General features: G+C 44.0%; 1 protein-coding gene across 1 annotated transcript in view; it reads right to left on the bottom strand.

Moving 5' to 3' along the window:
• NECAB2 (N-terminal EF-hand calcium binding protein 2) overlaps window positions 1-27,445 on the bottom strand; it is a 145,130-nt gene that overhangs the window by 74,684 nt on the left and 43,001 nt on the right. The window contains exons 3-4 of the mRNA XM_028739548.2: window positions 26,243-26,351; window positions 3,191-3,216 (exon numbers count right to left, since the gene is read on the bottom strand). Of these exons, the coding sequence (XP_028595381.1) occupies window positions 3,191-3,216; window positions 26,243-26,351 (135 nt within the window). The remainder of the gene's footprint in view (window positions 1-3,190; window positions 3,217-26,242; window positions 26,352-27,445) is intronic.

The raw sequence follows: 27,445 nt of genomic DNA, 5'->3' as shown, positions 1-27,445 counted from the left end.
GAGGATTGCAAACGGTGTCTGTGTTTCAGTTTGTGCATTGTTTCAGGGAGTGCAAATTAGGCAGCTTCATCTTTAAATGGGAACTGAATCTAATTCCTCTTCCATCCCTAGCTAGAAAACAACAGCTGAACAGGGGTTATGTGTGTTGAGATATTGGTAAGACGAGTTTACTCCTGAGTGAGCTATGTGATCCCTAGGTCGCTGCAATTACTATCAAGTGCAGGTAAGCATTTGCCAGATGTTTCTGTTGTGCCTTTGGGCCAAGAGTTTATTTTTAGCAAAGTACATAAACATCTGAAGATAAAGTATGTATCCACTACCTCTCTCAACGTGATCTCAATCTCGATGTCCTAGTTAAGAGAATTGTCTAGCAACATTAATTTCCCCACTTCTGTTTCCTACCTCGGTGTAACAGTCTGAGAAGTACAATCTAATCTACTTGTGACTTGGGGTTTGGGGTTTGACAAGCACTCCGTCTGTTGACCGAAAGCCTCCATGTGTCACAGGCAGGCCAGCCTCACCCCTGCGATGTGAGTCATACATGACTCCCATTCATACAATCAACCAACTTGTGAAAGGGCTGTGTGTGAATGGAATTGACTAACGGGGTGCCCAAAGGGTTCAGCAACCTGGCCCAACAAGTTCTGCTATTGTATATTCTCTATGCGTCGTGCATAGAGCCCTTTCAAACCCTGGGGAAATGGCATTCCATACAGTGGTACCTCGGGTTAAGTACTTAATTCGTTCTGGAGGTCCTTTGTTAATTGAAACTGTTCTGAAGCACCACTTTAGCTAATGGGGCCTCCTGCTGCCACCATACCACCGGAGCACGATTTCTGTTCTCATCCTGAAGCAAAGTTCTTAACCCGAGGTACTATTTCTGGGTTAGCGGAGTCTGTAACCTGAAGCGTATGTAACCCAAGGTACTACTGTACTTTTTATGAGTGTGGAACTCACCAGAACCCATTTTCCCTCTTTTCTCAGATATAAGGAGAGGCTTCAGCAAGAGGTTAAATCCCTGGCATTTCAAGGTACAACTGGGAAGGACCCCTGTCAGAAATCACGGAGAGCCACTGCTAGTCATTGTAGGGCAGGGGCAGGGAACCTTCAGCTTGTAGGCCAATCTCAGACCACAGAGGGGGTCAAAATTGGCCTGTGAGGCTATTTCTCAAAAAAACATGCCCACCTGCCAATCAACTGGTGTCACTTTGATGAGGGGTACAGACATTCTTCATTGGCTGAGTGTCAGCAGGATTTAATCCCTGCTCATCAGCTAATGAGCAGGGGTTCAATTCTACAAAGTCACAAGGCCAGAGAGGGCTCTTAGTCTTGGATTCATGCCAGGATCCAGAGAAATTCCTTCTCAAGAACAGGATGACACAATCTGGAGCAAACTATGTGAACATACAGAATTGCTGCCATAGGCTGGGAACAGGAACACACAGCTAAAGCACAGCACAGGGCTGTCTGAAAGCCATTTTGAAAGCAGCCCTGTGCTGCTCTTTGAAGCTCACTTTTGGAGGTTTAAAGAGCAGTGCAGGGCTGCTTGCAAAAGGGCTTTCAAACAGCTCATACTGTGCTTTGAAATCCTAGCAATCATGGCTTCAGAGCACAGCAGCACCTGATGTCATAGTGATGTCACATTTGGCCTGTGAGGGGTCATGAGATAATGGTCTGGTTTGCCTGTTGGAAAGATTCCCCATGCCAGATTTAGGCAAGACAGTGGAACTTCGCAAGTCAAACGTAATCCGTTCTGAAAGGACGTTTGACTTCCAAAATGTTCAAATTCCAATTGGCTGACAGCTAGTCTTTTTGCAGATTGGAAGCCACGTTGGACGTTTGGGTTCCGAAGAACGTTCAAAAACTGGAACACTTACTTCTGGGGTTTTGACGTTTGGGAGTCAAAACGTTTGGGAATGGAGCGGTTTGAGAAACGAGGTTCCACTGTACTGGGCTAGGCGAAGCACTGGTCTGCCTACCTTATATGGATGAGGCAATTATATATTTTTTATTTTTGTCTGGATGAAAGCTCAGACACTACAACTGGGGTTGCCTGGATAGGTAGTGGTAGAGCATCTGCTTTGCATGTAGAAAGTCCCAGGTTTAATCCCCAGGATTGTCCCATCAGTGTGGACAATAGTGAGCTAGATGGACAGATGGTTTGATTCAGGATAAGGCAGCTTCCTGTGTTCATTTAGGGCTGAAGTGCTGCTGCTGCTGTGCATGTGGGGACACTCTCCTATAGCAACCCACTTTCTTTTCACTTACCATCAACTAACAAGGATGAAATGTGTGGCCTTGCCTTTGCTGGAGGTACTTGGACAGGGTCTGATCAGCACTGCTGTTAGAAAATGTGCTCTGCATGCAAAAGACGCAGGTGGCGCTGTGGGTTAAACCACAGAGCCTAGGACTTGCCGATCAGATGGTCGGCGGTTCGAATCCCCGCGACAGGGTGAGCTCCCGTTGCTCGGTCCCTGCTCCTGCCAACCTAGCAGTTCGAAAGGACCTCAAAGTGCAAGTAGATAAATAGGTACCGCTCTGGCGGGAAGGTAAACGGCGTTTCCGTGCGCTGCTCTGGTTCGCCAGAAGCAGCTTAGTCATGCTGGCCACATGACCCAGAAGCTGTACGCCGGTTCCCTCGGCCAATAAAGCGAGATGAGCGCCGCAACCCCAGAGTCAGCCACGACTGGACCTAATGGTCAGGGGTCCTTTTACCTTTACCTTTATGCAAAAGATCCCAGGCTGGAGGAAGCCACTATCTAAAACTTGGGGACAATTCAGAGCAAAGTGGAACAATTCCATGTAAGGCTGCTTGCTGTGACTGATTTTAAACAAGAAGGTCTCTTTTTAGGCATGAGGTGTAACTCAGCAGTAGAGGACACACTTTGCAAGTACGAGGGTCCAAATTCAATGTCTGGCTTCTCCAGGTACGGCTGGGAAGGACAACTGTCTGAAATGCTGGAGATGCTGGCAATATGTCAGTGAAATACTGAGCCAGATAGATCAATGGTCTTGCTCACTTTCCAATTCTTATTCTTATTAAATATGTACACCACCCTATACTGTAGATCTCAGGGCCATTGACTACATCCCTAAAAATGTTCCTACTGAACACAGGCATGCCAATGCTGTTATAACCAACAAAGCTGATCGGGGAATTTGCTGAGCTGCCAAAAGATAAGATACTCACCACATAGTTCCTTCGTATCCACGTTGCTTTGAAATAAAGAAAAGAAAGACAGGAAAGAATAAGAATACACAAAATTAGAAGGAGGGAAAATGGGAGCATAACTGCAAGAAACTGAGAAAAAGTGGAGCCAGAACAAGTTCACTACCAATGTTCAAAGATGTTATATATTGCTGTTCTCAATAAAACGTACATTTCAAAAGCCACACGCCAGGACTTTCACATCAAGTATTCCTGATCCAATTGTAATTAAATACACTGAATTGCACTTTGCACATAGTGTATTTTGCTTTTGTTGTTGTTAACAAACGAATGCAATGAAAGTTAATTAGTGTATAGTAAAATCTCACTTATGCAGATCATGGTAGGGACAAATGGTACTTTCAGGGTTATGTTTTAGCTGTGCATTCCCTGCCTTAACACAAATTAAATTCTGCAGACAGAATCACACAACTTGATCATATCTACATAGTTTCTCTCATTTTGCATAATATTGCTATTTCGCTAAATTTATTGGTATATTAACTAGTCATAATGTGGCCTAAATATAAGGAAGAACTTTTTGGTGCTAAGAGCTTTTCAACAGTGGAATGGACAATCTTGGAAGGTAGCAGGCTCTCATTCAAGTTTTTTAAATGGAGGTAGGCTGACCATAATTCAGGTGTTTTTTTTAGTTGTGATTCCTGTATTGCAAGTGGTTGGACTGACAATTGTATGTTTTTAAGATTTGTCTGAAATGCCTTATCCAGCTGCTTCCTTGACTTCTGAAATTTCATCAAGCATTCTCCATATCCTTTCAAGTCTCTTTTTGCAGCCAGAGGGTGAAAACATGCACTCTGGAATGCAGAGGCAGCAATGACCTTTAAATGCCTCATAAAAGCATATATATCTATGCAAGCTTTCCTGGACTCTGCCTCTTAATTTTTCATTCTGTTTTGAACATTGCTGATTTTATCTGTGGAATATATGTTTCCTGTTTTTCTTACATTTTTGGAAATTTTATTGCTTCTTTTCTGTACTTTTAAATGTAAACCACAGAGATCTTTTTATTGTTATAATAAACTGTATGTTTTTAAATGAATAAACTTTTTCTAAAAAAGAAAAGAAAGCTGAGATTCTTAGGAAGCTGGTTTGTGGTTTTTGCTGAATTTCATTTTTGTTTTCCTGTGCCACTGCAGAATTATGTCATATATGCACCTGTGGGTTATGGGTGCTGCTAAAACAACATTTGAGCTTTGCTCTTATGGAGGTTCTATCCTGAGCCCTGCATGGAGCTGTCCAAGGTCCTATTAAAATCTTGCCTTTGTACTGCTCTCAAAACAGCAAGCAATGAGTCACAATACAGAAATGCCTCTCTGGCTGCACTGCTTTAGAGTTCCTTAGTTCATTTAGTCATTCATTGAGTCATCCTTCATCATCAAGATCTTAAGGTAGCTTATAGCAACTAAACAATAAATACAACAAAACCACATAAGCATTAATGGGAATATTGAAGCCAAACTATTACATTAAAACCACAGCAGTGCATCTGATGTTGAGCAGCATCAAACATTCCCAAACGCTTAAGGAAAAGAGATGTATCTTGAGGCTCCATTGAAAGTTCAGCAGTTTTGACTCCAATCAAAATTCCTGGGGGATTCCTGGCTGAAGCGCCACCACTAAGAAGACCTCACACTGCAACACCCATGTGTTTCATCTGTCAACCAGGGTCCCTCAGCAGACATTAAGGCTGTGAGTGGCAAGCACCGGAGGGGCATGCCTTCAGGTTTCTGGATGAAAAGTCATAACTACATGATTAACAAGCACTCAAGGAGCTATAGTTTCTGGAATGGACAAATTATTCCAGAAAGGTTATAATAATAATAATAATAATTTATTATTTATACCCCGCCCATCTGGCTGAGTTTCCCCAGCCACTCTGGGCGGCTCCCAATCAGTGTTAAAAACAGTACAGCATTACATATTAAAAACTTCCCTGAACAGGGCTGCCTTAAGATGTCTTCTGAATATCAGGTAATTATTTATCTCTTTGACATCTAATGGGAGGGCGTTCCACAGGGCGGGCGCCACTACCGAGAAGGCCCTCTGTCTGGTTCCCTGTAGCCTCACTTCTCGCAATGAGGGAACCGCCAGAAGGCCCTCAGAGCTGGATCTCAGTGTCCGGGCTGAATGATGGGGGTGGAGACGCTCCTTCAGGTATACAGGACCGAGGCCGTTTAGGGCTTTAAAGGTCAGCACCAACACTTTGAATCGTGCTCGGAAACGTACTGGGAGCCAATGCAGGTCTCTCAGAACCGGTGTTATATGGTCCCGGCGGCCACTCCCAGTCACCAGTCTAGCTGCCGCATTCTGGATTAATTGCAGTTTCCGGGTCACCTTCAAAGGTAGCCCCACGTAGAGCGCGTTGCAGTAGTCCAAGCGTGAGATAACTAGAGCATGCACCACTCTGGCGAGACAGTTCGCGGGCAGGTAGGGTCTTAGCCTGCGTACCAGGTGGAGCTGGTAGACAGCTGCCCTGGACACAGAGTTAACCTGCGCCTCCATGGACAGCTGTGAGTCCAAAATGACTCCCAGGCTACGCACCTGGTCCTTTAGGGGCACAGTTACCCCATTCAAGACCAGGGAATCCCCCACACCAACCCGCTCCCTGTCCCCCAAAAACAGTACTTCTGTCTTGTCAGGATTCAACCTCAGTCTGTTAGCCACCATCCATCCTCCAACCGCCTCCAGGCACTCACACAGGACCTTCACCGCCCTCACTGGTTCTGATTTAAAGGAGAGGTAGAGCTGGGTGTCATCTGCGTACTGATGAACACCCAGTCCAAACCCCCTGATGATCTCTCCCAGCGGCTTCATATAGATATTAAAAAGCATGGGGGAGAGGACAGAACCCTGAGGCACCCCACAAGTGAGAGCCCAGGGGTCTGAGCACTCATCCCCCACCACCACTTTCTGGACACGACCCAGGAGGAAGGAGCGGAACCACTGTATGACAGTGCCCCCAGCTCCCAGCCCCTCTAGACGGTCCAGAAGGATGTTATGGTCGATGGTGTCAAAGGCCGCTGAGAGATCCAGCAGAACTAGGAAACAGCTCTCACCTTTGTCCCTAGCCCGCCGGAGATCATCAACCAGCGCGACCAAGGCAGTTTCAGTCCCATGGTGAGACCTGAATCCCGATTGGAAGGGATCCAAATGGTCCGTTTCCTCCAGGCGTGCTTGGAGTTGTTCAGCAACCACCCGCTCAATCACCTTGCCCAAGAATGGTAGATTTGAGACTGGGCGATAGTTGGCCAAATTGGCCGGGTCTAAAGATGTTTTTTTAAGAAGCGGTTTAATGACCGCCTCTTTCAGCGGGTCTGGGAAGGCTCCCTCACAGAGGGAAGCATTCACCACCCCGCAGAGCCCATCGCCCAGCCCTTCCCGGCTCGCTTTTATCAGCCAGGATGGGCAAGGATCAAGGAGACAGGTGGTCGGTTTCACTTTTCCAAGCAGCCTGTCCACATCCTCGGAGGTAACAGACTGGAATTGATCCCATGTAACAGGACCAGACAGAACTCTAGCACTCTCCCGCCCTGGCCCTGCTCCCACGGTGGAGTCTACCTCCTTCTGAATCTGAGCGATTTTATCTGCAAAAAACTTTGCAAAAGCATTGCAGGAGATCTTGGGGTCCCTACCAGGCCCCGGTGGTACAGGTGGTTCCGATAGATTGCGAACCACCTGAAAAAGTCTCCTGCTGCTGTTTTCTGCAGATGCTATGGAGGCAGCGAAGAAGGCCCTCTTCGCCGTCGCCATTGCCACTTGGTAGGCTCGACATTGAGCTCTAGCCCGTGTCCGGTCTGATTCAGAATGAGTTTTCCGCCACCGGCGCTCTAGCCGTCTCAACGATTGTTTCATCACCCTCAGCTCCGGGGAAAACCACGGGGCTGTCCGGGCTCCATGCAATCGGAGAGGGCGCTTCGGAGCCAGACAGTCAATAGCCCTGGTTAACTCCGCATTCCAGCGTGCCACCAGGGAATCAGCTGAAAGGCCATCAACTTGGGATAAAGCATCCCCTACCACTCTCTGGAAGCCAATTGGATCCATTAAGTGGCGGGGGCGGACCATCTGAATTGGTCCCACCTCCCTGCAGAGGGGAAGGGTTGCGGAGAAGTCCAGTTGCACCAGGAAGTGATCTGACCATGGCACTTCTTTTGTTTCGCTTTTAGTTAGTGTCAGATCACCAGCATCCATAGAGGTGAACACCAAGTCTAAGGCATGTCCATGGCTATGAGTTGGGCCAAACTTATTCAGGGACAGCCCCATGGAGGCCATGCTTTCCACGAAGTCCCGAGCGGCCCCTTGTAAGGTCGTGTCGGCATGGATGTTAAAATCCCCCAGGACAACCAAGCTAGGTGTCTCCAGGAGCATATCCGCCACGACCTGAAGCAGCTCGGGCAGGGAATCCTTGGTGCAGCGGGGAGGTCGGTACACCAGTAGGAATCCTGTACTGCCCCTATTGCCCAACTTCCAGAACATGCACTCAGAGAACTGGGTCTTCCCAATAGGACGCCTGGTGCAGACTAATGACTTCCTAAAAATCACTGCAACCCCCCCTCCCCGCCCACATGACCTGGGTTGCTGTGCGTAAGAGAAACCTGGTGGGCAAGCAGCGGCAAGGACAGGCCCATCTGCTTCATCCAACCAGGTCTCTGTCACACATGCCAGGTCAAATCCTCCATCCACAATCAGGTCGTGGATGGCAGTGGTTTTATTCATCATTGACCTGGCATTGCACAGCAACACTTTCAGGTCATGTGGGTTTCCCTTGCTGATTCCAGTATCCTTCCGGTCAGGACCAGACCTGGAGGCAGGGATAGTCCTCAGACAACGACTAAACCTGCCTCCTCTGTAATGACATGGTCTGGTCTTAGCGTAACTCCTCCTCCTACCCATGATCACTGAGATCGGTTGTCCCAGTGCATCCCCCCCTGTGGAACATGCCCCAGCCATTTTGTTTGCTGGGACCCACTCCCAGGCAGCCCTGACCCCACCCCTTAAAAAGCAAAATACAAACTATATAATAATTTAACAGAATAATAATGATAATAATAAAACAAAACAGAACAAAACAAAGCAAGAAACAATAGCGCTGACTAAATGCTTATCCCTCCCCAAGCAAAAATAAAATAATAAAATAATATAATATTATAAAAAACAACAACCACCATTTAAAGTGCTGCAAATTAAAAACAATTAAAACATTTAAAACCATTTTGTCCATTGCTGCCGGTAGCTGTTCAGGCCTCTTATGCTGTGGCGGTGAGTGCAGGCCCCGCCCCTAGGCCAGATGGAGTTGGCAGAAAAGGGAGCGGTCCTCCCAACACTCACGCAAGCAGCAACAGCAGCCGTGTCCCGGAGGTCTTGATGGAAGCCCTGGCAGTGAGTGCAGGTCCTGCCCCCTAGGCCGGATGGAGTTGGCAAAGGAGGGAGCAGTCTTCCCAACACTCACACAAGCAGCAACAGCAGCCGTGTCCCGGGGGCCTCTCTCAGGCCTCTTATGCTGTGGCAGTGAGTGCAGGCCCCGCCCCTAGGCCAGATGGAGTTGGCAGAAAAGGGAGCGGTCCTCCCAACACTCACACAAGCAACAACAGCAGCCGTGTCCCGGAGGTCTTGATGGAGGCCCTGGCAGTGAGTGCAGGTCCTGCCCCCTAGGCCGGATGGAGTTGGCAAAGGAGGGAGCAGTCTTCCCAACACTCACACAAGCAGCAACAGCAGCCGTGTCCCGGGGGCCTCTCTCAGGCCTCTTATGCTGTGGCAGTGAGTGCAGGCCCCGCCCCTAGGCCAGATGGAGTTGGCAGAAAAGGGAGCGGTCCTCCCAACACTCACGCAAGCAGCAACACTCAAGGAGCTATAGTTTCTGGAATGGACAAATTATTCCAGAAAGGTTGTATGTCTGCTGTTTCTTCTAAACAGCATTGGTCAGAGGCTGGAAGTGGATCTCCTTAGGTCCACTGTACCACTGACTTTACTCATTTTATTTATATGCTAGAGAAGTGTTTGATTAACTCAGACTCATTCTTGAATTGACTGATGGGTCAAATTTTAAGTGGATTATGGAGAAAGAATAATTAAAAAGCCTTTCATTGCTGGAATTCTTAAAGCTGCTTCATAAATTCAGAAATAGCTTAGGGTGCATTCTTTCAGATTGCTGGCATGGGGTCAATTCCTAGATGCTTCCCCATGTCAAAAATCCCCAGCAAATGAAAACCTTGCTCATCAGGGAAAGAGGTAGCCTAAATTCCTTCTCTCTGTGAGTGGTTGTAGGATTGAAGCCTAAATGTATTTTTTCATAAAGCACAGATTTTTTAATGTGCTGTCTCTTAAAATATGCATTTTAGAATTAATTTTGTTACATGTTTTTGAGACAAGAACTGTGTTAGAACATTCAGAGAAGTGAGGAAGCTGGCAGATAACCAAGTTCTGATTTTCACATCAGTCTGGAGGTGCTGATAATGTCAACTCATTCACAAAAATCAAATTCCTCAAGTATCTCTAAAGCTAAAGCATTAAAGGAAAAGGCTTAACTGTGACTTGAATGTGCCCAACTCAACAGATTCAAACCCCTTGTGTTTTGTTTTTTATTTTATTTTTTATTTTTATTTTATTAATACCACCCTTCACCCAAATATTTGTTTTGCTGTGAATTAGGCACAACATCTTTGGCTTCAAAAGAAGTACTATAAGGCCTGATTTAGCAGTAAGTTTACAACAGGGAGATGGAATTTCTGGTCTGTGGGCTTACTTTGGCCCACAGGCTGTTTTATTCAAACCTAGGTCCTGAGCCCTAGGTCACATATGATGTCAGATGTGAGAAATATTAAGTTTTCTCCCACTCCCTCTTGGAACTCAAGCTGGGCTGCAAAGGAAAAACATTCAAGCTGCATTTGTAAAAGAAGAAAGGAAGAATTTAATGCGTACGTAGAGAGCACTCCTAATTAGTTTATGTCACCTGATATCATGGTGATGTCAGGTGATTGACAGGTGGGTAGCCTGCCCACTTGCCATAGTGGCCAACATGGGGTGGGCGAGTTCGGGATTCAGCATGCTTGCCAGATCCTGTTCACCGCTCCTGGTTTCCAAGATGCAAGTTACAAAGTTTAAAACAATCCAAATTTTTTAATCAACCAAGCCAGTATAAAAGTGTATAATAACCTTCCCAATTTTCTGTTTTCGTCTTAAATGCATGCCAGCCTTCCCCAAGTACTCTGCGGATAGATTTGTCCAACCTGGTGGCCTCCAGATATTGCTAGACTCCAACTCCCATCAGCCCCAGCCAGCATGTGCAATGGCCAGAGGTGATGGGAGGTGGAGTCTAGTAACATCTGGTGGGCCACAAGTTCTTTGCCCTTGATTTAGATGGTCCACTACATCCAGGGAACTATGGTCTATCTTCTGACCATACTGAACTATTAGAATCTGAGAACAGAAGGTTCATTGAAATTGCAGTCCCAGTCTAGATATTTAGCTGGCCTGTGCATGTCCTGTTTCAAACTGAATTCAAGGTATATTTTTCTCAGAATGAGGCCAACAAACTGCTTCCCTTGGCACTGGATTTTGGATTAGCAGATGTTCCTTATCAGCTAGCTGAGCAGCAAGGCTATTCTCACCCACCTTTGGATTTTCTTCTCATTTCTAAAATAGTTTTCATCCTGATAAGGCTTCCAGGATAGTATGTGATTGACAGCACTCTCTTGCTGAATCAATTCCAAGCCATATGTTTCATTCCCCCCACACACTTTGGCTTAAAACAGGGGTGGCTAACCTGTAGCCATTCAGTTGTAGTTGGACTGTAGTTCTCATGATCCTCAACCAGCATGACTATGATCTGAAATGGTGGAAGTTGCAGTTCAGCAACACCTGGCAGGCCAAAAGGTCAACCATTCATGGCGTAAAAGCCATGTCTTTGGGATCTAGCTAATATTTAATAATCTCTCCTGAGCCTGTTCTGGTTTCCCAAAGCCTGAATTTTTTTGCAGGACTACTGAGAGTTAATTTCCATGAGCACATGTTACTCTCAAGCTGATGCCACTGAAATGCTAAACGTGCAAAACTTCCTAAATAAAATCTAGCCTACTTTCGCTGAGAACAGTTCAGAGCACATCAGGAGCAAGTAATTGCTTAATCAGAATCCTAACCAAATTTATGAGGAAGACAGTGTAGGCAGAAAACAGAACACTACTTTCTGAAGAGCAGGAGTAATTGAATGTAGATGCAAGTTAATTAATTGGACTTTTGGTTACAGAATTTCACCTGCAGTTTAGTGTACATCACCAAATTGCATGAAGCAATGGACTTTTCTACTTGGTTTTATGATGGATGGAACCACTAATTTCTGTATGTATATTGATCATATGTGCAAGAATGCCCTGGAAACACCTGGCTCATGTGTCAAAGGCCAGGGTAAAGAAGTATGCCTTTAACATTTGCTGAAAGCTGTATAGTAAGCCCTACACATCTCTGTGGGGAGAGAATTCCATAATAAAGGCTGCCACAGAGAATGTCTTCTTCTGGGCCACCACACCCTGAGTTTCTGAGGGTGGTGGAATAACCAAGAGGGCTCACTCTGCTAATCTTAACACCCAGGAGGATCTGTGGGGAAGGAGGCAGTCTTTAAGGTATTTGGGGCAAACTGGCAGCCATCTTCCTAGGAATACTAGGTTCCATTTGAACCAGTGTCTATAGACTTGGGCTGTGAGCTCTCCTGACCACACAAGAGACCCCATCCAGAAAGACTGGGGAACCTCATATGAACAGGGACTTTAAAACCACACAATGAAGCACCCCTATCAAAAAATGCTTCTTGGTTCAGAGATAGGTCTGCACCCTTAAAAAAGGAACATTAAACATTAAAGTTTAATATATAAATGTATATTAGGTGTATTAAGTGCATATTAGGCTAGCACTCAGCATGACTACAAATTCACTTTCAGTTTAATCAGCATTCCTGTTAGCATACCTAATTAAAGCATTTACTGAAATCATAACCGTGATTTAATGGAGAGAATTATAAAGACCTTTAGAAAAACACATTGTTAAAAACAACTGTTACATAATTCTGGAGTTCTGTAGCTTCTCAGCAAGGAAAAATATATCCCCCAAGGTCACTGACTGAACCTTGATGTTTCTTCTGAGGATACATACTCCCAGGACCGTACTTCATCTATTAAATTGTGAAATTAAAGTTCCCTTTTCTCAAAGATATAATAATAATAACAATAATAATTTTTTATTTATATCCTGCCCTCCCCAGCCAAAACTGGGATCAGAGCAGCTAACAACAGTAAAAATAACACAGTTTACATAAAATCACAATCAATTAATTGAAATACATTCTAAAATCAATTCATTCTAAAATCAATTCATTCTAAAATCAATTCAGAGTCAAATTAATGGCAACCATTGGGCTAGAGTTCTATGAGGATTACAGAAGGAGGGGGTCAGACTGTGCCTTGGCCAAAAACCTGGTGGGATAGCTCTGTCTTGCAGGCCCTGCAGAAAGATGTCAAGTCCCGCAGGGTGCTAGTCTCTTGTGACAGAGCATTCCACCAGATGGGGGCCCTGGCTCTGGTTGAGGCCCAGGATCTCCAAGATGTTTTTATTTGAAGACCATAAGGTCCTCCATGTGACATACCAGGAGAGGTGGTCCCGTAGGTATGAGGGTCCAAGGCCATATAGGGTTTTAAATGTCCTCCCCTGCCCAACACATTGTACTGTCAAAGTTCAAAAAATTTGGTGTCTATGGCCACATTCACACCATACATTAAAAGCACTATGATGCCACTTTAAACAGTCACAATATTCCCCCCCCAAAGAATCATGGGAACTGTAGTGTGTTAAGAGTGCTGAGATTCTAAACACCACCAGTCCCACCTAGCATGGCCAATGGTCAAGAAGTCATAAGACAGGAGTCATATTCAGCAACAGCAGTAGCGCCAAAAGTTCCCCAGCATTTCAAGACTTAAGTTCTCCATAAATATATTTTCCTAGGCCTTTTCATTCATAAAATTGAGCTGTGCTGGATTTTTGTTTTGCTGGTTTTAAAGTAGTTTGAGTATTTGACTCTCGTTTTATGTTATATTGTTTTATACTGTTTTGATTTACACCCCCCCCCCTTCAATAGCATTTTGTATTAATATTTGAAAACTTCTAACATTGATGGGTAACAAAGGAAGAAGCAAATAAGCAAATAAATAAACAAGCAAGCAAGCAAGCAAAGAGATGATAGATAGATAGATGATAAATAGATAGATGATAGATAGATAGATGATAGATGATAGATAGATGATAGATGATAGATAGATAGATATAGATAGATAGATAGATAGATAGATAGATAGATAGATAGATAGATGATAGATAGAAGCAGCCTAGGGAACAGAATGACAATTAAAAACAAAACAAAAAAACTACAAAGATTTTAGAAGAGGAAAGCACATCAAAGGCTCTTCTTTAATGTGTGTGAATCTCACATGGATTATGTTCCCACAGGGCTGTTCAAAATGCCAATCATCACCAGATCAGCATCAGCTGAAACTAATAAGCTTTCACTGCAACACCCCCCCCCCCAAAAAAAACCAACAGCTTCACTGCAGCAGCCGCTGCTGTTGCAGGAGGCTGGTTGCACTGTGCAAAAGAGCCCCTCCACCACTGTTGCTTTCTGTAAGGGATGTCAGAAAATTCCAGCAAAAACAGAAACAGGATGGAAATTAATCTCATGAATATGATTGATATTGTTATTGTTGCTTACCGTCTGCAAATGATGTGTAATGGATTATACCCCCCCCAAAAAAAACCCCCCACACACATTTGTATTGTTTTTCTTTTGTATTGAAATGAATGGGGTTGAATAACTTAATGACAATGTGAGTACATAACTTGTTTTATTTGCATAATTAAACACATAAGTTATGTAATTTTACCACAGTGCACAGTGAGATGAATAACTAGCAAAAGACAAGGCTTTCCACACCCACACCCACACCCCCTTATTGTTAACAATCTACTGTATACAGTATTTTGGAAAGTGCTTTGCTTGCCTGCCTGTCAATTTGTTATCCATGAGTTCAGCCACCTCTTGAGAAATTGTCATTCCTGAGAGGAAGGTAGTGGGCACTGTCCACCATTTTGAATTAAGATGGAGAACTGACACATTCTTTTGGTGTGACTTCACCATTTGATTGACTTTGCTTGTCTCTTGAGATATTGTCACCAAACGTGGTACAAGGGTTCCAGGCACCATTTTGAATCAAGATGGCAGACTGAAATGCCATTTTGGTGTGATTTTGGATATTTTCTGACATAGGTTTGGCCTCCTCTTGAGATGCTGTCCCCAAACTTGGCATGAGGGTTCACAAGGAGGGAGTGGTGGTCTTCATCAATGTTTGGATGACACATGCCATTTTTATTAAAGATGGCAGACTAAAATGTGAAAAATAAAACTATGTCCCCCATGATGCCTTAATACACATTTCTTAAGCTCACTAAATAAAGTACAGTGGTACCTCGGGTTAAGAACTTAATTCGTTCCGGAGGTCCATTCTGAACCTGAAACTGTTCTTAAGCAGAAGCACCACTTTAGCTAATGGGACCTCCTGCTGTTGCCATACCGCCGGAGCACGATTTCTGTTTTCATCCTGAAGAAAAGTTCTTAACCCGAGGGAATATTTCTGGGTTAGCGGAGTCTGTAACCTGAAGCGTCTCTAACCTGAAGCGTATGTAACCCAAGGTACCAATGTATTCCAAATTCCCCAGCAAGGCATTATCTTTATTAGGACCAATCAAATAGTAACAGCTTTTGAGTTGCTCCAATCTTTTCATCAGAAGTTGATTGGAGAATTTGAAAACTAGTACACTATTTTGGTTGGCCTTAATAAAGTATTGCCTGGCTGAGAATGTTTGGATTCCCCTTATGGGCAAATCCAACTACTTGTGGTTTCTGTGTGCACCATTTGATTGCAGTCAGAAATGTATGTTAAAAAATAATATTGTATCAACCTCCAAAACAATGAAAATTGTGTATAGAATAGTTTATGAGTAGCAAGAGAAAGCTATATGTAAAATAAATGTATCTCTAGGCAAAAGTGGTAGCCAATATTGTGAAACAGTTGCAACATTTGCGCTAGACACCTTAAATTGTCCTGGATTGCATCCAGTTTTGTACTTCCTGAGAACACAAATGGAGAATTTCTCACAGATGGCAGCTTATAGGCTCTTGGTTGATTTTTCAAAACTATGCTAATATTGTTCATCTGGTATAGCTCTTCTACAAGAACATAATCAATGGTGCTCTGCCACTAAGGTTTTTGTTGCTTATATTTTGTTGTTTCAAAATATAAAAAGGCAAATATGAAGGGATAGCTCCAAAAGATAAAAGGAGGTGACTGCATGTTACAGCTGTAGCAACATTTTTTTTTAAAAACACAACTTTAGCCACAGCTTTTGTCTACATATAGGTAATTTTTTCTTTGATAATCATACATCGTTTTTAGGCACGGTTTTCGCCCTTTTTGGGACCCCTGTGATTTTTGTTTGTTCGTCTTCCTCATTCGGGGGACCTACTCCTCTCTTCGGCTTTGGGGGGAATGTAACCTATTACCATGTCACATAAAAGAACTGTGTCAGGTGTGTGCTTGCTGTCTGCTCTGTTCGTAATTTATCATTTACCTTTTTGTAAGAAAGCTCTTTCAGCAACAGAGCCACAGCTGTTAAGCAGCCTAGCAGAGGAGCTTAGTTCTAGGAAGTCATTCTGGTTTGATCTAACAAATGAGCTCTGGCAAAGGACCCAAAGCCAATTTGTTCCTCCACTAGGGTGATTTTTCTTCCCATTCATGATGGGGGTGGCGGGGGGGGGGGGGAGAAGGCCAAGCCTCTCCCCTATCTCCCACCTGCTGGGCTTATGAAGTGGCAGTTCTGTTATCATACACCACATCCTTAGGTTCACTGTGTTATCTGCTCTTGCATCAACTTTCGTTTGCTCAGTCTGTCCGTGGCACACAGCACAGCATTATATCTGCTCCTTTCCTTCTCCTAAGTGTAATGCAAATTGAAGTTTTATAATCTCAGTTAATAGTTGCTCGAGGGTTTCCTTAAATAGTTTCTGTGCCCTCAGGGCCATCTCAGAGCCCAAACCCTATCATTCAAAACCAAGAGTAATTGCATTTTCTTCATTTGAAATGCACAAAACGTTTCACATTATTAAATATACACGACTGGTGGGAGGGAGGGAAGCGTTGACCTGGGGTGGGTGGGGAGTAGCAAACCTCAGATCCCAGGGCCAAACATAGACCTTCAGACCTTTCTTTTTCTGGGTCTCAGGACTCCCACCAAGCTTCTCCTTAGCCTGGCCTCACCCCTCACTAGTTTCCCTTTTGCACACACACCCTTGAATGTTTTTGCCTGGCTGGAATGTGCCCTAATAATGCTTGCTGGATGAAGGATGCATGCTAGCATGTGTAAAAACTAGTCTACCACACAAAGGTAACATTTACATTTGTTGCGCCACCTACTGGCCAAACCAAGCACTGGAAGGGTCTATAAAAGGCGCCACACCTGGCCAAGGCATATCCGAGGACTCAAAATATTGTAAACCAAAATTTATATCCTCTTTCCTTGACTGAAAGCCTTCTAAGCAGTCTACAAAGGTAAACTAAAAGATTTATTAAAAATACCAGTAAAAACAAACACCGAAAACAAATAAGCATAAAGTTTAAATGCCAATAAAATAAGCAGCTTAAAAACAATTATACCTTGCAAAATGACATGCCTAAACAGCAGTCCTGCGTAGGCTTGCTGAAACAAAAAATAGCTTTTAGCAGGTATGGAAAATAATGCACCTGCCTAATATCAATACACAGAAAGTTCCCAAGAGTTGGTACTTCCACCACAATGAGCGATCAATTCTGTGCAGCTACAGAAGCGTTATTATTAGGTGGTAGTTGTAAAGTACCACTTCAGTTGCCACTTCAACTGAAGCAGTTGAATGGGCACATATGGGCTAGTAAAGTTGTTCCAAGCTGCTGAAGGCTTTATATAGCACAGTGGTACCTTGTTTCTTGAACGGCTTGGCTCCTGAACAAATTGGCTCCTGAATACCGCAAACCCGGAAGTAAGTGTTCTGGTTTGCGTATGTTTTTCAGAAGCTGAATGTCCGACGCGGCTTCCGCTTGAGTGCAGGAAGCTCTAGCAGCCAATCGGAAGCTGTGCCTTGGTTTTTGAACCATTTTGGGAGTCAAACAGACTCCTGGAACAGATTAAGTTTGAGAACCAAGGTACCACTGTAGTAGTACTACCTTGAATCTGGCCCAATAACAAATTGGCAGCCAGGACAGATCTCTGAGCAGGGGTGCAATATGCTGACAAGATCTCATTCCTGTCAGCACTTGTACTGCAGCATTCTGCACTAACTGCAGTTTCTGGATCAAATGCAGGGAAAGTCTCACATTGTATGCACTGCAGTACAGTGGTACCTCGGGTTAAGAACTTAATTCGTTCTGGAGGTCCGTTCTTAACCTGAAACCATTCTTAACCTGAAGCACCACTTTAGCTAATGGGGCCTCCCGCTGCTGCCGCGCCGCCGGAGCACGATTTCTGTTCTCATCCTGAAGCAAAGTTCTTAACCCAAGGTACTATTTCTGGGTTAGTGGAGTCTGTAACCTGAAGCGTATGTAACCTGAAGCCCCTGTAACCAGAGGTACAACTTTAATTCATTCTTGAAGTTACCAATGTCTGGTCTACTGCTGTCAACCTACCCCGAATGACAAATGGCTGCCGCTGATAAAAGGTGCTCCTGGCCACCAAGGCCACTTGGGTCTCCAGTGACCAAGTTGGACCCAGAAGCAGCTCAGGTAGTGAACCAGCTCCTTCAGGGATAGTACAACCTCATTCGGGGCAAGCAGTTGGCCAGCTTCTCAGAAATAGAAGCCACTGAGCCACAAGATTCCTCGAAGTCATACTGTTTATTAAGCTTATCTTCCAGATAGTTTGCGTAGGAACAGCACTGAGAAGTATTAGAGGTTAGCTGACCTTCATAGCATGCTCTTTGTGAAGAATTTCAGCCTGGTTTAGATCTACCAGAGTGTAATGAAGGCAAATGGCATCTCTCAACTTAGGTTGGAAATATAGATTTTCTTTTTGGTGCATCAGGAGTTCATTCCTTTGCAAGCCAATAAAAAATATTTAACTGCATTCAGCTTGTATGCCAGCTTTTCGCTCCTTGCAGGATATATTTCCCCCAGGAGATCAATTCCACTTACGATCAAGCTGAAGGTCAAACTACACTGTGCCTTTGGAGGGTTCTGAAATGAGCAAATGGACCCAAACAGTCCAGAACTTGGGATTAACTCATTGTGGCCTTCAAGAATTTCAGATGGTATTTTACAGATAATGATGGGAAGATTCCTTTGACAGCTACTGTAGAGTTGTGGAAGAAAGTATTGTGCTAAAGTCCCCATTTAACTGTCAGGCTGGCTAGGCAATCTTAAAGCAACCAGTGTCCTGTTTTAGGGGAAATAAATAAATAAATAAATATTATATTACTTATACCCCACCCATCTGGCCGGGCCTCCCCTGCCATACTGGGAAACTCCCAACAGAATATTAAAAACACGATAAAACATCAAACATTAAAAAATTTCCTTAAATATGTCGTAGTTCAGTAGTAAAGCATCATGCAGGAAGTCCCAGCTTCAATCGTTATCATTTCTAGATAGGAATGGGAGAGACCCCTGCCTGAAACCCAGGAGAGCTGCTGCCAGTCAGTGTAGACATTACTGAGCTAGATGGACCGATCAATGATCCGACTTAGTATAAGCTCCTTATGTTCTTCCAGCTTAGCTTCACAGGAGAGGCCAGATTGATGGTGGGGCACTCAATAATAGGACAGCAGTGACATGCTGGAGAGCAGGGGCAGGGCAAGGCAAGACCAGCCAAATCCAGTAGACAATGTCAGCTCCCAGCCAGGGTGGCAGGGCAGAGAGGCAGCTTTTCAGCACCTTGGAGAGCATACATTGACTTGACACCAGGTGCAGGCTTGCCAATGGGCAATGCTGGTTGGGGCTGATAGGAACTGTTGTCTAAAACAACCGGAGGGCACCAAGTTGGAAGGGGACTACTTTATACAATGGTGCAATGAACAGTGCAATCATATACATGTTTATTCAGAAGTAAGCCCCACCATCTTCAACGAGGCTTACTCCCTTGTAAGTGAGGATTGTAGTCTTATAGACCAAGTTACAGTAGATACTTCTGATGTAATTTTCATATTAATCATTCAAGAATAAATTACCCTTTTCTATGAGAATAATTGTTTGATATACAGAAGTTTGAAACGAGTTAATTTGATGCCCAATGAGAGTAATTGGTTTAGCTGATGAAAAACAGTTAGCTCAACGATTTTTTTTCCAAGTATAGCATAAGATGCAGGAAGTGATAATTAGCTAAGCAAATTGATTATTAAAGGATTGAGGATCAGAAAGATTTGTAGTTAACTTGTTAAATTGACTTTGACCCAAGCTTTGCTTAATAGGGGTGGGGAGAATTTATTCATAGCAGCATCAAATAAAGAATGAATGTCTGAAATAATTAAAGCAGTGGTAATCAATGTGGGGCTTTCCAGGTGTAGCAAGACTCCAACTCTCATCAGCCCCAGCCACCATGACCAATGGTGGATGGAAAATATAAAAGTGTTCTAAGTTTTATTTTATTTTAGTAATTTTAATAAAATATTTCTATGCTGCTTTTCATTTTCATAAAAAAAATGCAACACTGGTTCACACCATAAAACATAACAATACCCACTTAAAAATAAGCTTTGATAAAATCAGTAAAATCCTCAGAATGACCAAGGACATCAGGAACCCGCCTTCGTAATACTAAGGGTCACAGAAAGCCTAGGTAAAAAGGTAAATTTTCAGCAGGTAAGGGAAGATGCCCATAGTAGGTGTTCATTCAATGGGGAGAGCACTCAGCATGGTAGGTATCACAACAAGAAGGCCCTGCCCACACACTCCCTGCCCCACCCCAGAATGGACCACCATAGGTCATGGTATAGCCAGGAGGGTCCCACCTGCAGACTGCTGTGACCTGGGAGAAAGTGGTCCCTCAGACAACCTGGTCCTGAGTTATTTAAGACTTTATATATCAAAAGTTAACAACTTAAAAGTTGGCTCAGTAGCTAATTGGCAGCCAGCGCAGCTCCTTCAGCACAGACATCATTTACAGGACAGAAGACGAGCTACTGAGCAATCCATCAACATTTTAGTGTGAATTTCTCCTAGTAAGCACATTTCTGTATGGAAGGTTCCGTAATATACACATTTTTGCAAATGGTACAATGCACCTTTGCATTTTATTTTCCCTAATATATTTCCTTGGCTGGAGAACTGCATTGCAAATTTCTGAGAAGAATGAAAGAATGAAAGGAAGGCTGTGTTTCAGTTGTGGATTGCTTCAGAAGTGCAAATTCGGTAGTTTCAGCTTTAAAGAGGAACAGAATCAGATTTCTTCCCCATCCCTGGGCAGCCCCATGGCATGTTGCAGTAATGGAGTCTTGAAGTTACCAGTTAATGGAACTTGGGGGCTAGGCAACCCCCCGTCCATGCTTGAATGAATATGATGGTGGCTGCTGAGCTCATTCTCCAAGCTGTCTGCCAGAAAATCTCTTTGTTACAGCCATCATGCCTCACCTATTACCGTATTTTTTGCCCTATAGGACGCACTTTCCCCCTCCAAAAATGAAGGGGAAATGTGGGTGCGTCCTATGGGGCGAATACAGGCTTTCGCTGAAGCCTGGAGAGCAAGAGGCTCTCACTCTCCAGGCTTCAGGAAGCTCTGCGTGACCCTCCGGAGCCGGTGCCAAGCCGTGCCGGGCTCCGGAGGGTTGTGCAGAGCTGCCTGCATTTCTAAGCCTTGGGCGCGCTGAAGAGCGCACCCGGGCTTCGCACAGCTGTCCGCAAGCCTGGGGAGACCAGCGCGGCTCCCTAGGCTTGCGGATAGCAGGCTGTTCTGGAGGCTGGGGTCGGGGGAAACTTGGGCTTCCCCCGCGCCAGCCCCGTGCCTGGGGGGAAAATAATTTTTTTTCTTTATTTCCCCCCCCAAAAAACTAGGTGCGTCCTATACGGCGGTGCGTCCTATGGGGCGAAAAATACGGTAATTGGCGGCCAGAGGAGTATGGGGCTCTCAAAGGATTCGGCTCTTGGTCCCTAGCTGCAGGTCTCAGTGTAATGTGCTAATTTTAAATGCTTTATACACTGCTTAATAGTTTCTAAACAGTGTACAGTTGGGATACAAAAGGAATATAGCATTCAAACAATTAAAAGCAACTATAAATTTGTGGCGGGGGTGGGGGCACACCTCTCTTTAAATGCCTGTTGACATTTTTTAAAAAGTCTTCACCATGCACTGGAAGCGCAATTGAGGGGGGGATGTGACCTACAAAACTGAACACACAGCTGCAGTTTGATACAAGCCATGTGTCTGAATCATGGAGGACCACTAAGAGTGAGTCTCCTGTGGGCCACATTGATAGGGCAGAGTTATAAGATATCATGCAGTCCTCAAGCTATCATGGACTCAAGTTGTTAAGGGCCTTGTAAATGAATACCTGGCCTCTTAGAAGAACTAGGGCTTCTCTGATTCAGAATTTATATTTCATTTCTGTAGCTGCACACACATTCTCATTATTTTTTTATGTAGACCAAAAAAATATATATAAAATGCTAGCGCAAGGCAGGCAACACAGCTGCCCCAATTTTCTTTAAACTGATGTCTCTATTTCAAGTCGCTTCCAATTTTGTTTTGCCCGCTCTGCATTTGGAAAAAAAGGGGGATTGTCAATATTATCTGGGTTCACCTCTGGCTAACATGCGATTCTGAAACATCTCAGATGGCTTCCTACAAATTAGATCACTTAATAGCTTGGAGCTTCATTTGTCCAGGGAATGTGTGCCTGACTAGTGTACATCAGCAGGTTTCATTTAGGATGCTGAGTAGCAATTTCTTTCCTCTCCGTTTTTCTGCAGGGGGGAGCATGTTCCACAGAACCTGAGACGCTGAAAGTGTTCCTTGAACAGCTTTATTTTTAGGTTGACGATAGCTATGGATGAATCAAGGCGGCAGAGATATCAGAATGATAAATATACCAGATGATGATACGCCGGAGGATGTTGCTACAGGCAACAATGTGGGGAAATGTAGAACAAAGTGAAGAAATAAATAAGGGAAAAGGGATCTCTACCCTTGATACTCCCCTCCCTCATATTTTGAAAATAAATGTATTTTTATGGGTTATAAAAACGGCTAGCTGTGTTTCAGTTCATGTATTTTTTCAGGATGCATCAAGTATGAGAGAAGGGGAGAGGCAGGGTGGTGGGGAGTTCAGCATGGTGCGAACACACTAGCACCAGGTTTGCTCCACTGCTGCATTTGCACCACGCACCCTTCCCTGCCACCTCCCACTCTCTCCCAGTAAGAAACAGTGAGCCACCTGCTGGGAACCTAGCATTGCAGCCGCAGCTCAGCCAGTGAGGGTGCTTATGCATATGACAGGCGGACTGTCTTCATTCGCTTGGTAGGTTACCATTTTTTCCACTTCTGTGCTAGGTGGTTTGGGGAACCCTAACACAATATAGTCTTGGATTTGCTAGCTAGGAATTCTAACTGTTACCTGATGTGTTTAGAGCACACTGTCTCCTGGGCATTGGCGAGTGAAGTCTAACAAAGCAAGGCTATGCTTGAAGCAGATCTGATGAGAAAAATGCCCTTTCAACATACTTTTGTGTTACACCCAGGGTGGTGTGTGCATGTGTGTAAAAAAAAGAAAAGAAAAAAAGCAACTCCTAAGAGCAACAAAGTAGAAAGATGCTAATTTTGCAAGCCTCAGTGGGGCAGAAAAGTCATTTTTGAAACAGCCTCAGATAGATGAAGCTGATCATTGAGGAGATATCATGTTTTTTTTCTAATGACTGATCTTGTTAGATTGCCAAGGAGCAATTTTGTCTGAGCCACTGGTTGCTTTCAAAGTGTCACTTACAGCTTTGGATAGTGCTTCCCATATTTATTCCCCAAGAGTGGGTAATGTGACCTAGGGTTGTCTCCAGCTCTTACTCAGCAATTTGGGTGAACTGTAGTGAATTGTTGTGGTGGTTTTCCCTCCAAACTTGGATCTCTCTGTATATTTGGATCTCTTCAGTTTAACCTCTAAGACCAAGTTACTGTATTTTGTAGTATACTTTATGATGCAGCAGCATCTCTTAACTTTATGTATATCATTTGTTTTTATTATCTTGTGCCTTGAGGCAATAAAACACTTTATACTGAACTGTGTGGACAAGGAGTTTTCTTCACCGTCAAATCTGGAAAGGCTGACAACTGGAAAAGGAGAAGACTCTGAAGCTTTGCTGGGCTACTTTGGTAAAGGTGAAATATCAAAATGCAATCACCATTGTACCATTTTTCTAGTTTCCCTAACTGAGCACTAACTTTGAGGTATAAGGCACCAATTATGCTTTGAACTGAGGGTTCACCATTTTGTTTTTTGTTTTTTTAAGGAGTCCCAATGATAGAACTGCAAGTTCAAAAAACAGATCGTAGCCTGCATGCATGGCAGCACTTGAAACTGTTAAATCCTATGAGGCTGCTAGTTCAGAGAATTCAGACAGCTATCTATTCATCACAACCTTCTGACATATTATTGAAATTTTAGGCATTCCTTAAGAACACATGACATAGTTATTTACTTGGGGTGATGTACTATATATATCAATCTATCATCTATCTATCATCTATCTATCTATCTATCTATCTATCTATCTATCTATCTATCTATCTATCTATCATCTATCTATCATCTATCATCTATCTATCTATCATCTATCAATCTATCTATATCTATCATCTATCTATTATCATCATCATCTATCATCTATCTTCATACACACACACACACACACACACACACACACACACACACACACTTCTCTTTTTAGGATTCTCTAATGCCATTGTTCTTCCTGTCTTTGTTTTATTGAACTTCCCATCTCCAAAGGTTTGCTCCAGTGAGCAAATTCCCAAGGACTAGCAGCTTTGTTTACCCCAAATGGTATGGGATTTCTCTTCAGGTCTCAGTGGGTCTGGCCAAATGCACTATTTTGCTCGGGGAAAGTTATGCACCCTGGTTTGCAAGGTGATTCAATGCCTCTTTGCTTTTGACAGAAGGAACTTAGTAAGATGCCAACAACAACAATGACATGTATCTGAAAACTTCATATATGTAGTGGTTAGAGCGTGAGACTAGGACCTGGGGCACCATGATTCAAATCCCCACTCACAAATTTTTGACTGGGTGACCAGTCAGGAGGGGGGTGGAGAAGCATGTATACCACCTTCAGCTCCTTGAAGAACAGGGTGGGATGTAAATGCAAAAAATGAAATTAAATGAAATATAGACAAGGTTCTTCAGCTCAGCACTCGTATAGAAATAGAGTCAAAATAACAAAAACAAATGCCCCCTAGTTATCCTTTGGTTCTTGTGCCATGTCCCTTGGCATTACCCCTTCCCCTGTTCTTCTTTCACTATATTCAACCCAGTTCTTAAAATTCAGGCACTCCACTAGCATAAGCTTCCCTTTGGCTCTTTTTCACATCCTCCTCCAAGCAGTTGAACTCCAGAGGGATGTAAAATCCAGCCGCCTTTATTGATATTCAAGGCAGAATAGAAGGTTTTGTTTATCTAGGGCAGAATCACGCATACCACCATGACATTTACTCGTAGCAAGTAAAGGTGTGTGTGTGCTTGTAGGGAAGATGCAGAATTTTCATTTGTAAAGCAGTTAAAAACAACAACAACCCAGCCATGAAAGCCGTTTTTGTTAACAACACAAGAGAATTTACCGTAACACCATATTACTTTCACAAAACAATATGTACCCAGTGCAAACTCCCACATTGCAAAAATGGAGGGGTGCTTTGAACGCCGACACAGCAACTCCGTACCCAGGCAGGAATAATTGGCTTTTCCAATAAAACAGAACTTCAGCAAGTATTCCTGCAGCTGACATTACTGATCAGAACAACAGAAATCTCTCTTGCTTCTGACAAAAGCTTTTATAAAAGAAAAGGCAAATGTGTGGGAGAACTGCATGCTAAAGAGATGTCAGGACTCCTTCAGCTTCTTATTTTGGTGTACACATCAAAAAGTTACTATTACAGCACAATCAGGAAGCAGCAACAAATATTTATTGTAAAAGAAAGATATTGCAAAAGCATCCATTCCCAGGACACTACACTAAAAGTCTTCAGTACTGTCTCAGCCTGAGCCTGTGACATCCAATGTTGTTGTTGTTTAGTCATTTAGTCGTGTCCAACTCTTCGTGACCCCATTGACCAGAGCATGCTGGGCACTCCTGTCTTCTACTGCCTCCCACAGTTCGGTCAAACTCGTGTTGGCAGCTTCGAGAACACTGTCCAACCATCTCATCCTCTGTCATCCCCTTCTCCTACTGCTTGGGAAACAGGGGCTCAGGAAACAATACAATCTTCTAACAACTGCCAACTTCCTTTGATCTGGAGTTTTATTTCCATGAAATGTGTGTGTGTGTGTGTGTGTGTGTGTGTGTGTGTGTGTATATATCTTAAAGTTGGATGCTACATACCATAACACACATTGGGAGTCCAGCAAGATGTTCTTGCTGTTGTGTGCCTCTGCCAACCGGGTGCCTCCAGATGTTTGGATTATAGCTCCCTTCAGCCCAGTGGTTGGTGAATTGGCCTCCACAGTCACTTACGGACTCACTGTTAAGACCATGTTCATGAAAGACAATCTTACTCAGCTACCAGTGACCGCCAAAGAGGAAGAATAAGAATAGTGATTTCTCAATCCACTAACTTTGCACACAGAATTTCAGGTACGGTAGTTGTTCTCCTATTGTTCACATGGCCAATTAGCCCATGAAGAAAACCAATGTGAACAAAAGGAATCCTTAAGAGGGCTTAAAGAATTGTGTGTGTGAAAGAAAGACTTACTTGGTGTTGTCTGAATCAATGGTATGGAAAAGCTTTTCAAGTTCTTCCTCGTTAAGAGTTCCATCGGAGAAGAAAGCCTGGAATTCCTCCAAGGACAATTTCCCATCATCTGCAAACAAACAGAAGGTATCACAAGCAAGTTAAACACACACACACATCCTAAGGAGGGAAACACATCCAATAAGACCATAAGAAGGAGCCTACTGGATCAGGCCAATGACCTAACTGGCTGGGAAACAGTTGAAGAACAGCCTTTACCAAAGGTGTCATGGGCTTTGAAGACACTCAAATTCAGGACGAAAGGGAGAAACGTGCTAGGAGGAAGGCATGCTTGGCAAATCCAGACCGTGATCAACTCCCGCCCGGAATCCAATGTCCTCACTGTGGAAGGACGTGTGGATCCAGAATTGCCTCCGCAGTCACTTACAGCAGGCATGTCCAAAGTCTGTTTTGGGGGCCTAATCCGGCCCGCCAGTCGATTTAATCTGCCCCCCATGGCAGTATATGTCCTGGGGTAAAATCCTTAAAAAAGCTCAACTTTGGTCGGCCCTCACGCATGTTCGCTTCATCAAATCCAGCCCTCTTTGAAAAAAGTTTGGGGACCCCCTGAATTACGGACTCATTGTTAAAACTGTTTATGGAAGACCATCTTACTCAACTACGAGTGATCACCAAAGATTCATAGATTGCCTAGAAATATTTATTCATGTCAGTGTATGAGAAACATCATTTATTTAATCAGATCAAAGGCATGTTTTTCACTCAGAAAATGTTACCTTGTTTCATGCATGTTACTGACTTTGCAGAAAAACATTTAATAAACATATAAACAGTTCCTTCAGAGACCTAAGCCTGCTCACCCTTTCTTTCGTGTGGCGGCATTGAGGGATGGAGGAGGCTTCACTGGGGCCCCAATGAGGGAATTAAAACTGACTGGGCCCTTCCTGATTGGCGGAGGGGGCATAAGCCACTTCCGCCTATCAGGAACCGGATCCTGGCCTGCACCCTGCTATGGCATATAGGGATGCAGGCTGGGGCTTGGGCTGTGCTGGGGGGTGGGGCCAATGGAGCCGATGGTGGGCTTCCCTTGGATCCACCCATCGCCCATTTAAGCAGCCAGCGCCTGAAGCTCAGCCGGTTTGTTCCTGAGCCGGGTTTTCCCTGCCCAGCCACCTAACCAAGATTCCATGTTCCACCTGAATG

The sequence above is a fragment of the Podarcis muralis genome, chromosome 7, assembly GCF_964188315.1.
Source record: "Podarcis muralis chromosome 7, rPodMur119.hap1.1, whole genome shotgun sequence".
Lineage (NCBI taxonomy): Eukaryota > Metazoa > Chordata > Lepidosauria > Squamata > Lacertidae > Podarcis > Podarcis muralis.
Note: the sequence above shows the minus strand (reverse complement) of the source record. Positions and strands in the feature narration are given on the sequence as shown.